General features: G+C 43.7%; 1 protein-coding gene across 2 annotated transcripts in view; it reads right to left on the bottom strand.

Annotated features, from left to right (window-relative positions):
* Positions 1-11,356, bottom strand: part of GNE (glucosamine (UDP-N-acetyl)-2-epimerase/N-acetylmannosamine kinase) — a 38,715-nt gene extending 27,359 nt beyond the window's left edge. The window contains exons 1-2 of one of the 2 annotated variants that reach the window (XM_075488385.1): positions 11,212-11,325; positions 6,895-7,119 (exon numbers count right to left, since the gene is read on the bottom strand). In XM_075488385.1, coding sequence (XP_075344500.1) covers positions 6,895-6,897 — 3 coding nt within the window. In that variant the 5' untranslated portion in view covers positions 6,898-7,119; positions 11,212-11,325. Of the gene's footprint in view, positions 1-6,894; positions 7,120-11,211 lie in introns of both variants that reach the window. The other variant, XM_075488384.1, reaches the window with a different exon arrangement.
* Between the last annotated feature and the right edge of the window lie 1,860 nt (positions 11,357-13,216).

Genomic DNA, 13,216 nt, shown 5'->3' with positions numbered 1-13,216 from the left:
ATTAAAAAAAAAAAAAAAAAAAGGGGAGACTCAGCTGTTAATATCTGAATCAAAAGCTGTGGAAGTGAGAATTTTTATGTTACAGAACACACCAAGACCGAAGAAATACATTCCTGCAGAAGCAGAGGATGCAGTAACACCCTTGGTATGGGCTAGTGGAATTCCAGGTCAGTCTAAATTGGCAGAACCAGTAAAGGTTGTTCTAAAATCTGGAACTAAACCGGTAAGACAAAACCAGAATCCTATTAAGTGGGAAGCTAGAAAGGGGTTGGAAGAATTAATAATGAAATTTTTGAATTATGGATTATTGATAGAGTGTGAATCAGAATATAACACCCCGATATTGCCAGTGAAAAAGCAGAATGGCAAGGAATATAGGTTAGCTCAAGATTTAAAAGCCGTAAATCAGGTTGTTCAAGACATTCACCCAGTAGTAGCTAACCCATATACCTTGCTGACATCCTTAAAAGAAAAACATAAGTGGTTTACTGTACTTGATCTCAAGGATGCTTCCTTCTGCATACCTCTAGACAAGGATAGCCAGGCATATTTGCCTTTGAATGGAAAGCCCCACCACTGGATGCAAGACACAACTCACCTGGACAGTGCTACCTCAAGGGTTCAAAAATAGTCCTACAATATTTGGTAATCAATTGGCAAAGGAATTGGAAGTGCGGAGAAAAATAAAATTTGGAAGGAATAATATTGCAGTATGTAGATGACATCTTGATAGCAGCAGAGACTCAAGAGCACTGTTTACAAGTGACCATCAGCTTGTTGGAATTTTTTTCTGGGACAAGCAGGATACCGAGTATCAAAAAGCAAGGCCCAGACTGGGAAAGAGACTGTGATATATTTAGGCTTTGAAATTTTGCAAGGACAAAGAAGATTGGGAGCAGGCAGAAAGGAAGCAATTTGTCAAGTTCCAGAACCCAGAACGATACAGGAGTTGCGGACATTTTTGGGTATGGTCGGGTGGTGTCGATTAAGCTTTGAAAGGATCCCAGGAGAATCACCTGTTGTGGACACCTGAGTGTTGGACAGCTTTTAAAAATCTGAAGAAGGCTTTGATGCATTAGGACTCCCAGATTTAGCAAAGCCTTTTGAATATTTGTACATGAGCGATAACATCTTGCTTTGGGTATGTTGACTCAAAAATTAGGAACTTGGAAACGGGCCATTGGGTATTTTTCTAAGCAGTTGGATAGTGTCAGCAAGGGTTGGCCTGGATGTTTGCGAGCTGTGGCAGCAACTGTACCCTTAATCCAAGAAGCAAGGAAATTAACCATGGGGCAGAAATTATGGTTTATGTCCCACATATGGTAATTTCTGTCTTGGAGCAAAGAGGGGAGCATTGGCTGTCCCCAAGCTGCATGCTCAAATACCAGGTCACTCTCTTGGAACGGGATGATGTGGAACTTAAAACTACAACAGCAGTGAACCCAGCAATGTTTTTGAGCTCGGAAATGGGTGAGTCTTTACACCATGATTGTTTGCAAACTATTGAATAGGTATATTCTAGCAGACGGGACCTGAAGGACGAACCATTGCCTAATCCTGGTTTGGAGCTGTTTACGGATGGAAGCAGCTTTGTCTGAGATGGAAAACGGATGGTGGGGTATGCAGTGGTTACCACCACCCTGGGTGATGAAAGCTGAAGCTCTCCCTGTGAATACATCAGCACAGAAGCAGATTCACACACATGGAGCTATCTGGAAGCAAAGAGGACTGTTGTCAGCTCAAGGATCGCCCATTAAATATAAGGAAGAAATTCTTCAACTCCTCCAGGACGTCCAGCAGCCCAAGGAAGTAGTGGTAATGCATTGTAAAGCACATCAATTTGGACAAACTGGTAAATGTGGGCAACTGATTGGCTGATAAAACTGCTAGAGAGGAAGCGGAGCAAAGCATCCTTGCCCTGGTACCAGTAAAACAGGTAAAACTTCCAACCCCGAAAACAAATTATGGTAAATTGGATATATTATTGGCAGAACAGTTGAGAGCATTAGAAAATGAGGTGGGTAACATCCACCCAACAAGTCATAGTTACCCCACAAATAATGATAAAAATAGCAGAGGAAAAACAGAGAGAAACACATGGGGGAATTGAAGCGATGATTGTGGATTTACAGAAATCAAGATTGCTGTGTGCACATCCCAAATGTTACAGCTGCTTTGAATGAACAAATAGATGATATGAAGAGGGTGGCACAGCAGACTCAAAGTTTAAGGAGTGAAATGCAAACAAATTGGTTAGGCTAAATTTTGAGACATTTTGGATTTCCTCTTAAAAGATGGATAACTGAGTTGTTACAGACACTAATCATTTTGATTACAGTTGTTTTGGTGATTTGTTTGGTTTATCAATGTTTAAAGAAAATGTTGACACAGACAATGTCTAGGAATTCTGTAGCAATTTTAAAATCAGTGATGAAGCATCGTACACCAATGCCAGGAGAGAAGCCACCTGCTTATGTTGAGTTATGAAAGATTAAGAGTGGAAGTATTAAAAAGATAATTATTTCAAAACTTCCAAAGGGGGGAAATGTAACCAGATGTGACCAAAATGATTAGTTCGTTCTTTGTAACTAAGCAACATAGAGATAGGAGCAGGTTAGACAATGCTTTAATATTGTGTTTGTACACCTATGGCTATGGATATGCTACTATGCCCAAAGACAATTGGACAAGGAGTAGTACGGACATGCTGCTATGTTCCCAGTACAGCCCCAGCCCATCTTGACAAAGAGTCGAGGGTGGTTAGAATAATTGGTTTGTGTTAAGGGTGCCAAATCATTGTCAGGGACCATGCACCATGAAGAAGGGAAGCAAGTTACATAAGCAAGGTGGGATTGCACATGCCCATAAGAAGGGGTCAACTAAAGGACACACCTGTACGACCACCAAGGACCAGCAGAAACCCCCACAGAAGCCCCTTGGAGCTCAAGGACGCATGCGTAATGACCACGCGAATATGGTAATTAGTTCTGGGAAACAGAATGAATATGCATGATCATTCCGGGAAATTTGATGCATATGTATGTAATTGGACAATATAAGTTTTGGTTGATGCAACCTGCGGTATGCATGCTAGGTGGAACGATCCCCCGTGCATCCGGCGCCGTAATAAAGAATGCCTGCTTCTTAATACTACATTGGTGTTAAGGAGTTTGATTCCTGATTTCGGTGACAACCTTAGGTTCAATTCATTCACTTAAGTTGTTTTCATTGTTCTCTGCATCACTAGATTTTTTTTTGTGCATGTTGCACATTGCTTAAAAACCTATGTGCGTTCTGGAAATGACATTATAAGTAAGTTTTAATTGTCTCCTGTAAATGCTTTCAGGTTATGATAAGCTCACCAGTATATCTGCAGCTCAGCTGGTTTCACTGAAACAAAATGCTGAGGAAGAGCCTGAATCATATTTGAGCATGAGTGTATGAAAGTGTATATATATATTTATAAATTCAGAATTATACTAGTACTTATGCAGCTAGAAGCAACTGAATTGAGAGTTAATTATTCTTACAACAGCATCCATGCATCTCTTGATGTGTTTTTTTCCAGAAGGGTTCTAATGGTATTTCAGCATCTTGCAGCACAAGCTGCAGAAGAAGGGGGAAGGTTTATGCTCCTTTTGGTTGTTTCTCCCCCACAGACCTCACATAGCACATAAATAGGATGAAATTTATCTTGTGTTACTGATTGAGCCCTGCCCCAAGTCTCTCCAGGGCAGAGACAAATGCTATCCAGAAAGATGAGATGGGAGCAGAAGCCTTAGCCCATACTCTGCCTGCTCCAGTCAGCCTTACCCTTTGCTGCTCAAAATCTCTAATGACACTGAAGATGGCCTCCTGTCCTTTCCAAGCCCTGAGGCAGTACTGGGGCTCCTTAGAGCAGTAGGGTCTCAGTGTTCACATTAATTCATTGGCCTTCTCCTCATCAAAAAGCTATGCAGAAATGATAATAGTCCTGCAGGGACTAAATGGACATGAATACATAAAGTGCTGGGAAATGCTGGAGATGAGGAGCTTACTTCTTTCTAGAGAGGTCATACTGCTTAAGATTTGAACAGAAGGACCAAGATCATCTGGTTTGGTTTGCAGCTGGCTCAAAGATCATACTCTTTGGAAACCCATCCTGAAAGAGGTGAAAGGTGCTAAACTGTGGCCTGACAAGGGATTTGTCAGTGCATGACTTATGTCCAGGAAATGGGTAGTGTGGACAGTCAGTAGCACTGTGACCTTCTGCACTGGGGCTAAGCACCGTGTTACTTCTTCCCTCCTGAAAGCAAAGGAACATGTCTCTTTAAATCAACATCTACATGAGGTGGAGTTTTAATTACTTCTTCCCTTAATTCTGCATTTACATCCATTTTATTTATGTGAAAACCAGTTGCTGAGTGGAAGAAAGTGAAAACTTAAGCTAAGATTTTCAAAAGCAACTAGAAGCAGCTGTCCATGTCAATTCTGTACTGTCCGGCCTGAAACACTTGAAAGCAACCTGAATTTTAAAGGTAAGGGCCATAGTGCTTTCAGAAGAGCAGGTCCTTCTGACACAGCCAAACTAATAACTTTTGAAGATTCTGGCACAGCAGGGCTCAACTGCTGTGAATGCACTCCATTATGAATATCCCTTATAGGAAAAGACCAAGTAACACGTGATATAGGGAGAATATAAGCAGATACACACAGTAAGGAAAGCATAACAAGTTACTACCTTCCTGAATTTTCCTGTTTGTCCTTCCCAGTTAAAACTACCAGGTGAGCTGTGCAGTTAGTAGTAACTGTAAGCAACCACAGCAGTGTGTTAGATAGGCTAGTATCACATCATGGGCTTGCAGCTTATATCTGATGTTTCAGAGACAGGAAAGAGATGGAGAATAAGACAATGACATACATGCTATGCAAAGAGAAACTTGGGGTTTTATTCTCTTGTCACCACAATATAGACCTCTCACATCTTTGCTCAGTGCCTTATGCTAACACAAAAAGAGGACCTGCATGTAGATAAGATTGTTAGGCACAGAATTCCCAGCCAAGGGAGAAGAAATCCAAAACTGTGTGAAAATTTGTTCCCTGTCTCAGGGAGGATATGTGTCCAAAGAAGAGCAACAAAGCTGGTGAAGGGTCTAGAGCACAAGTCTTAATGAGGAGCGGCCGAAGGAACTGGGGTTGTTTAGTCTGGAGAAAAGGAGGCTGAGGGGAGACCTTATCGCTCTCTACAACTGCCTAAAAGGAGGTTGTAGAGAGGTGGGGGTCAGTCTCTTTTCCCAAGAAACAAGTGATAGGATGAGAGGAAACAACCTCAAGTTGTACCAGGGCAGGTTTAGATTGGATATTAGGAAATATTTCTTCACTGAAAGGGTTATCAAGCATTGGAACAGGCTGCCCAGGAAGTGGTTGAGTCACCATCCCTGGAGGTATTTAAGAGACATGTAGACGTAGCGCTTAGGGACATGGTTTAGTGGTGGACTTGGCAGTGTTAGGTTAACAGTTGGACTTGATGCTCTTAAGTGTCTTTTCCAACCTAAATGATTCTATGTTAAAATCAGGTGTGTCAAAAACCCAGGTAACAAGCAGAGTTGTGAATCTCATTGAAATAACTAGGAATTAGCTAAAAAATATCACAGGGTTTTCTTTAGAGCTTCCAATGTTCTCTAACATATTAACAGCCTCTTCTTTCTTATTGGAAAGATGGCATACGCTGATGTCTGGTGTATTATGATAGAATTGCATTTGCCTATATCCTATACAATTTGAGTCAAGTTTCCAGTAACTAGCTAAAGTTGTAGGATGCGATAGAGGCATGGTATGAAAAGTAAGCTCTGTTCTAGGGGATTCCTTGGTTGGGGGTGGAGGGAGTGCGATAGTATCTATCTGAAACCCATGCAAAGCACTGGAAAGAGTGCTGGCAACCTCAACAGGATTTTTTTCAGTTCGCTCTCTCTCTAACAACTTGAGCTTTCATCTTAACTTCAGCTGAAAAAATCCACAAAACTTTTCTTTCCCACTCCCTCTCTCTAAAAATAAAATTGTGGAACTGACCCACTTTTTGCTGTCATCATGTGATTCACTCTGCTTGTGTGATCTGTTTAATCCTTCAAAAGGGTCTGTTTTCTTTACTTGGATGAAAAGCTCTTAAGGTTATGGTTTGTCTGTTTCTTCTGAAGCTCCACTCCTTTTCAGTCCTGCTGGAATAAATATGATTGCTATTGCTGATTGTTGACACACATCAAACATCTACTGAAGAATATGACACAGTTCAACATACCCAAATTGACTTTAAACCAGTTGGTCTTGAACAATGATGGCAGCCTAGGCTGGGGTGATTCTGGTGATGGAATTCCTCCCCTTACTGTGCTGATGCCTGTGCTGTGCATCTAAACCCCTTGATCAGCAGTCAACATGGTTTACTTAAAACAACTTGGGGTATGTTCAAACAGGAATGAATAGAGCCGCTGTACATACTCAGAGTATTTGGACAAAAGCCAGTGAGGAATCAACTTGATTGGAAGCTGTCATCACTAGGTAAGAACAGTGGGTAAGTTTGCCAAACACCAGATCCCAGTTTCCACCTCAGCTACAGGTGAGAGAGTTATTTGTTATGCATGCTTGGTCAAGGAAACCATGCAGAAGAAACAGCCAAGTTATCTGGATGCAAATGGTTCTCATATGGGAAAGACCAGAAGGCAAGTTCTGTTAAACTTTCTCAGTTATGGTCACTTTGGGCTTTTATCATAATAACAAGTTGTTTTATTTCTTTAAAAAGGCAAGTTTGCAAGACTGAGCTTAATTCTCTATCCAGCTTTCAGTGGAAGCTAAACCTATGTCATTTCTGCTTCATTCCTACTGTATTATCACAATTTTAAAGATGGAAGATACCAAAATTACCATGTTCCAGTGGTGCTGTGGTTCTAATCTTGTGTTCTGCCCTGCACCATGCAGCCCTCTGCCCTCACTGCAGTCTTCTTTTCAGTGGGTGCAGAGACTAAGGGTGGATTGTGTTGTCTGTCCAGAGAGGAGCAGCTGTGCATGTGGATCTGTGGATACTTGTGAGCTCTAACAAAGGTGCAAGAGCTGTGCTGTCTTGGAGCAGGAAGTCCAACAAGCCAGAAACTGGGAGAAAAGGAGAGGAGTAGCCAGAAATGATCATCTAGTGAGAAGACTGCCTAATTTTTCCACTCAAAATTGACATACAGTGTTGAAAAGAAAGTAAAGTTAAATGGCTGGCAGTAAGGAGGAATACTGCATCAAACTCTGGCCTCTTGTAACTATTAATAAATATCTCCTGTGTTGCGAACAGGTCTAGAGGTTCCTCTTTGCTCTTCTTGTCCAACTAGTATCTCTTTTCTACATCTTTCTTATCCATTCTGAGGCTCTATGGCATCCTATTTGCATGCATCTGTGTTTTCAATGTGACTGTCAGCTGACAAATATTTGAAATATTCTGTCTTCGCTGGTAATTCCTAATTTCTAATTTTAAGGGGTACTAATGCTACTACATAATTACAAGAAAAAATCTGTTAAACAGAGATCTAATGTCAGGAGTAAAGAATGATAACAGTAAACATGTATTTCCACCTTTCTTCCATATTTAAAGAATTTGTTTTGTGTGTAGTCTGTGGACTTCTACTTTGGGTATTAACTGCACTAAGACAAAAAATGCGATGAATGAAGAAAATGTGATTGTAAAGATGGTTACAGTACAAAGCATATAGTCAGTTTACAGTTTCAAAGACAGATGAGGAAATCTTGAGAAACAGACAATATAAAACGGGCAAAAAAGTGTAGCTGTAGCTGTTCATTAAGCAAAGGGTAAATCCTCCTGTCTTGGAAGCTTGTAACACACTAGGTATCATTAGCTGAGTTATTCAAAAGTCGTCTTTAATCATGTGACTTTTACAGCAATCTTAAATCCTAAACTATTACATGGCTATTATAATTTCCTGAAACAACTTCATATTTTTCATTTGAAGAAGCTTGCAGGGGTGTAATGGAAGGCTCAAATGCCAGCCAAAAGCACAGGATTTCTGCATCAGGCATTACACAAAAGTACATCTTTGTTTTTAATTCTGGGTCAAGAATAACATCTCCTCATGTTTTGTTTGGAGTATCTATAGCCCTTATTTTCATTACCAGCTATCTCCAGAAATGGTTTTGCTTTTCCAAACAAGAAACAAAAGTCAAGGAAAAGTAAAAACAAGCACACAATTTAAAAGAAGTACTGTCTCTAAAGAGTGCATAGAAAGCCTTCAACCAACAAACCTTCTGTAAATGTGCTTTACTTGGACAGGAAGCCAGGAACTTGTAAATGATGAAGAGCAAATCTCTGGAGTTCAGGATGACATTTAGGAAAGAAAAAAAACCCCCACATGTTAAATGGCCATTTACTTCTTTCCTTCCTTCTCTGTGATACTTATCTGGAAAAAAAGTCACGTGAAGAGCATCTGAGTCGGCTGTTATTCTGACTTAACTTTCAGGATAGTCTAATTTTCTCAGCTGGATTTGCTATCCATGTTCTTTTATTACAGCTTTGATTTAGTAATGGATGTTTAATGAAAGATGGTCCAGAATTACAAAGAAATAAAAACAACTGCTAAAATATTCCCTGATTTTGCAGGAAGGGCAACTCTTCCAATAGATCTTCTAACTTCAACACACATGTCCGTAGGCTATGCTGAGTCCCTCCAGGAAAAACCATACACTATTGAAAGACTAGCAATCCATTTTCCCAAGGCCCTCTGTATGCCAGGATGTAGGAGGTTACTCAAAATCATGTAGCTACCGATCACCTTCTGACTAGCCTGGCTGCTGAGGCAGTATTATTAGAAACTCAGCCGGAATGTCCCTGCCATTTGGCTAGTGAGACTCCGTATTGTGACAGGCTCTCCCTCTTACTTTTCCTGTGCTTTGTGGAACCTCCTTGTGTATCTCTGAAAGGCAGTTATGAAATACTGACATTGTGTAGCATGCTGTCATGCCTGTATTTTCCCATACAAAGTTCTATGAGCTATCTTAATCTTTTACAATGAAATTGTAAGAAAAAGCATTCAATTTGAAGAGGATTTTCAAAGGGACATTTTATATTTTCAAAGCTAAGTACTTAGTGAGGAAATCACTATGACTGCGTTCTACCACATCAAATCATGCTGGTTCACGGAAAAGATTACAGGGATCCTTGACTCTGCCCTAGTCTCAGTTTTACATAACCTATAAAAATCCCTTTTCCCTAAGCAGCACAGTGTTGATGGGAATCTGCTTTCCTTAATTACTTCCCCTAGTGTGCGCTGCCAACCTTCTTACTAGCTGAAGTTCTCCAGGCTGCAGGTAGACTTGTTAAGTATGATATGCTAAAGGAGCAATGCAGCAGAGATGAGAAATCTTCTGGTAGAAGAGTGCTTCCAAATCAAAAAGTCAATTTAGTTTTTGCATACCAATATTCTAATTTAAAGCCTTGGGAGACATGCAAATGTTCTATAGTTTCCATCAGTGCCCTTGCTTTCCTTCATGTGAATGGGGAGCTTTGTTAATTTTCACTTCTGTCCCTAAGTTGGTTTACTCTTTAGCATCTGATGTACTGACACTGTGGTGTCACATTTGGACATAGAACACCATTGGGTAACACTGCTACAAGAGGGCAAAAGATGTTGTCAATGTCTTACTTCAAAATAAAGACAACGGACATATTTTCAGTGCTTGCTGGAAATCCATTTCTTTAAAGCCTAAATCTAAGTCCTAGATGGAAGCCTTCATTGGAGAATATCCAACGTGATGATATTTCTCAACACCTCCAGATCTCAGGAAGAGCTGGAGCCAAATCTGAAGTCAAAGCTGTCTGGGAAGCAAGAGGAAAGGGAGGATATGTAAAGAAACACTTCAGAGAAAGAGGCCTTTCCAGCTGACATGGTAAGGCATTCAGATTCAAATGGGACAGGCCTTCTTTGCATAATAGGCACACACATTTTGATTTGTATTTTGACAGACATCACCTCTGATGCCTTTTCCACAGCCTTCCTGCATGCAGAGGGCCATATCCCCAGTAGCATAAAACAGCTGACAGACAGCCACAAAACCTGCTCTACATGTGGCAAAGTGAACAGCCTGGGGCAACAGCATCAGCAGAACTACTTCCTGCAGTGGGACCGCTGGCCAAGGGGCACAGAATCAGGACCACCCCCACCAGGCTTTGCTGGCTCTTTGGCCCTCTCTCCAGTGCAGCCTTCCCAACCTTTCTGGACCAGCTGTCCCTCTTCTCCCGCTGTATGCCTCTCCTCTGCTTTTCCCTCAATGTTGCTTTCACTTCACATGTTAGCTGAATGCCTTCTGAGAAAACCTACCTAAAAAATTACTCCACAGAGATCAAGCACCCTTGTTACCCTGCTTGCATTCATGTTCTCCCACCCCCTGTCCATAACCTGCTTGGATGTGAATCCTTTGAGGGTCCATGTCTTTATTCCCACTGTGCCTTTACAGCCCCTGGCATGGTGGAGCTATTCCTCATTGCCACTGGTACATCAGCAAAATAAAGCTGATTAGCAATCCTAAAACCCTGCAGAGACCACCCTCCAGGTAGCACCCCAACATGGGTGAGTCCAACCCTAATCTCTCATCTCCCAAATAATCCACAAGGAAGTCACTGTGACAAGGAATAGAGTGCTAGCTTTGGGAAGGTCACCAGCTCCCCATAGCTTGCTATGGACTTAATAATGAAAAAAGAATCCAGAGAGAATGGGCACAAACAGGCAACCGTTTAGCACCGTTCTCTGGAGAACTTCTAAATGCCCAGCACATTAGCCGGCACGGCCGCAAATCCATATGCCAGATGGAGAAACGGAGGTACAGAGACGGGTCCCCGTTGGCCCTGGAGACGGCACCTGCCACGACATCCTCGCCGAGCGGGCAGGGCAGCTACCCCCCAGGGTTCACCACACGCCGGGTGCCGGCTCGCCCTCCCGCGCAGCGCTGCCGTTGCCTGGGCCGCCTGCAGGCACGGGCTCGGCGGAACGCTGCCTACCCCGAGGAGGGCGCGGGCCGCCTGGCCGCCGCCTGCCGCCCCGGCTCGCTCGCCCGCCTGGGGACAGCCGCTCACAAAGAGCGGTTCCTGCCGCCCCTGCACGGCGGGCACGCCTGCAGGCGGTCCCCCGCCCGCACCGCCGGGCCCTCCCCCCTCGGGACCCCCGCCGGCGGCGAGCGAAACCGCTGACTTACGTGGGGGCCGCGGGCGAGCGGCTCCCGGCGCGGCGGCGCGTTGGTCCCCATGGCGGCCGGCGGGTCCCTGGCGCCCAGCCGCTTCCCGGGCGGCTCTGCCGCTGCCAGGCCGGGGCCGCCGGGCCGCCGCGGGAGCGGCACCCGGGGCCGGGGCCACGCCGGGACCGCCCCGCGCCGCAAGCACCGCCTCCGCCCGCCGCCGGGCGGGGGCCGCGCTCGGCGGTGGAAGGCGCCGGAGGGTCACAGGATGCTGAGCTTCTGCCGGGACTGCCGGGCTGTTCTGGGACGAGCCCGCGCCCAGCCGCGCCGGGGGTCGTCAGGCGTGCTGGGGCCAAGGCTTTAGCACTGCATTTGCGAAGGCCGTGCCGGTATCCCTGCAGGGCAACGCGGAAAACGGGGGTCTGTACTCAGGGTGCCCCGCGTGTTGGGCGGTATTGACTCCTAGTGTGCTCCTGTGTCTCAGGGAGCCATTTCCTTGCTGGCTACCACCTGTTCACGCACAGCAGTTAGGAGATGCAGGCAGCCTTACTGCTGCTTAAGCCTGCTCTGTGGATATTACCAGCTAGTATCAATGACACCTCGTATTTTTAACATTGCCAAGACTACCCAGATCTGTTCAGAACAACAGGAACCTGCAGCCGTCTCAAGGCAAGGAGCTTGGGAAGTGTGTATAGCACCTGTATCAAACAAGCATGTCTTCCAAGCGCAGGCCTGGAAAACAGCAGCAGCCAGAACTTTGGAAGTCTGATTGCAGCTTCTTCTTGCCTTCCCATACACCATTTCAAGGCTGTGGCTTGGTTGCAGCTGTACCTCTGACCCCTTTCAGGTCCTGGGTCCTGCATGTTTGCCCCATCCCAAGGGAGCCCTGCAGTTGCTGTTCTCACACAGGGCCCCAAGCTGCTGTAGGCACCTGTGTGACCCCCTGATTTTCAGGGTCATCTTGGGGTACTTGCAGTTCTTTCCTAACCGTCTTTTGATTTCCGATATGTGGACCTTAGTGTTTGCAGATAAATTACCTGTCTCCTGCCATTCCCTCCTTTCCTGCTTGTTTTTCCTGAAACACACACATTCGGCCTAACACATAAATTTATAGCAGAAGCACTCCAGTAAGCAGGTCAGTGTACAGCACCTGTAAATTTTACTGATTGGCTCTTCCTCTGTGACCAGATTGATGCCTATACACAAACAATTCAACATTAGTGGCCATGACTATTGCTGAGAGATTATTTTAACTTGGGATCAACATGCTATTCCGATACCTGTTTTAATTCATCCCTTTGTAGCCATGACAGTTTATAATTTTTTGCATTCTGTTAGTACAGCGTGTTTCTAGCTGCTCATTTTATATGCATATATCTGCATCTCATATATCTACAAGGCAAGCTACTAAATAAAGCATCAGAAGAAAAGGAAGAACAATAAAGCAGCAACAAAAGACTTCAAAACAGTGGGCACTTGTAGAATCAGAGAACAAGGAGGTACTTCGTTAGTTTGTTGTGAACCATATGTTGCAATTTTTTTCCCTGTTTTCCACATACTTGCATATCTGCATGATTCTTTTTTCACACTGTGTTTTAACTTTTGCTGTTAAGCTCTCTCCTTTCTTTGTCTCAGAAAAATATCTTAATTTTTCTGTCTGCAATCTTATCTAAAACCCACCAGGTGTTAGACTCTGTTCTACTGAAGTCACATCCTCCACACATGTGTTTGCAACTCCTCCTCCTTCTCAGCTTTGAAACATTCACTTAACAGATTTTCTTCTCCCAGGGCTGCATTATGCATGTATATATGTGTATGCATACACATAAATATATATGCAGGTATATGTTTTTTTAAACATGGTGGCCAGTTGTGGAAGATTTCAGAAAACAAGCTGTATTCAAATTTCCCTTTATCAGATACTTGGCTTCTAAAATTTCTTCATTGTTGACAAGAAAGGATGTTAGATTTGGAGCTTGAGGCTCTGTTTTTTCCCTGGGACAACACTACATAGAAAGAAAAGCCC

The sequence above is a fragment of the Mycteria americana genome, chromosome Z (genome assembly GCF_035582795.1).
Source record: "Mycteria americana isolate JAX WOST 10 ecotype Jacksonville Zoo and Gardens chromosome Z, USCA_MyAme_1.0, whole genome shotgun sequence".
Taxonomy (NCBI): domain Eukaryota; kingdom Metazoa; phylum Chordata; class Aves; order Ciconiiformes; family Ciconiidae; genus Mycteria; species Mycteria americana.
The sequence above is the reverse complement of the archived record's forward strand: the minus strand, read 5'-3'. Positions and strand labels throughout refer to the sequence as shown.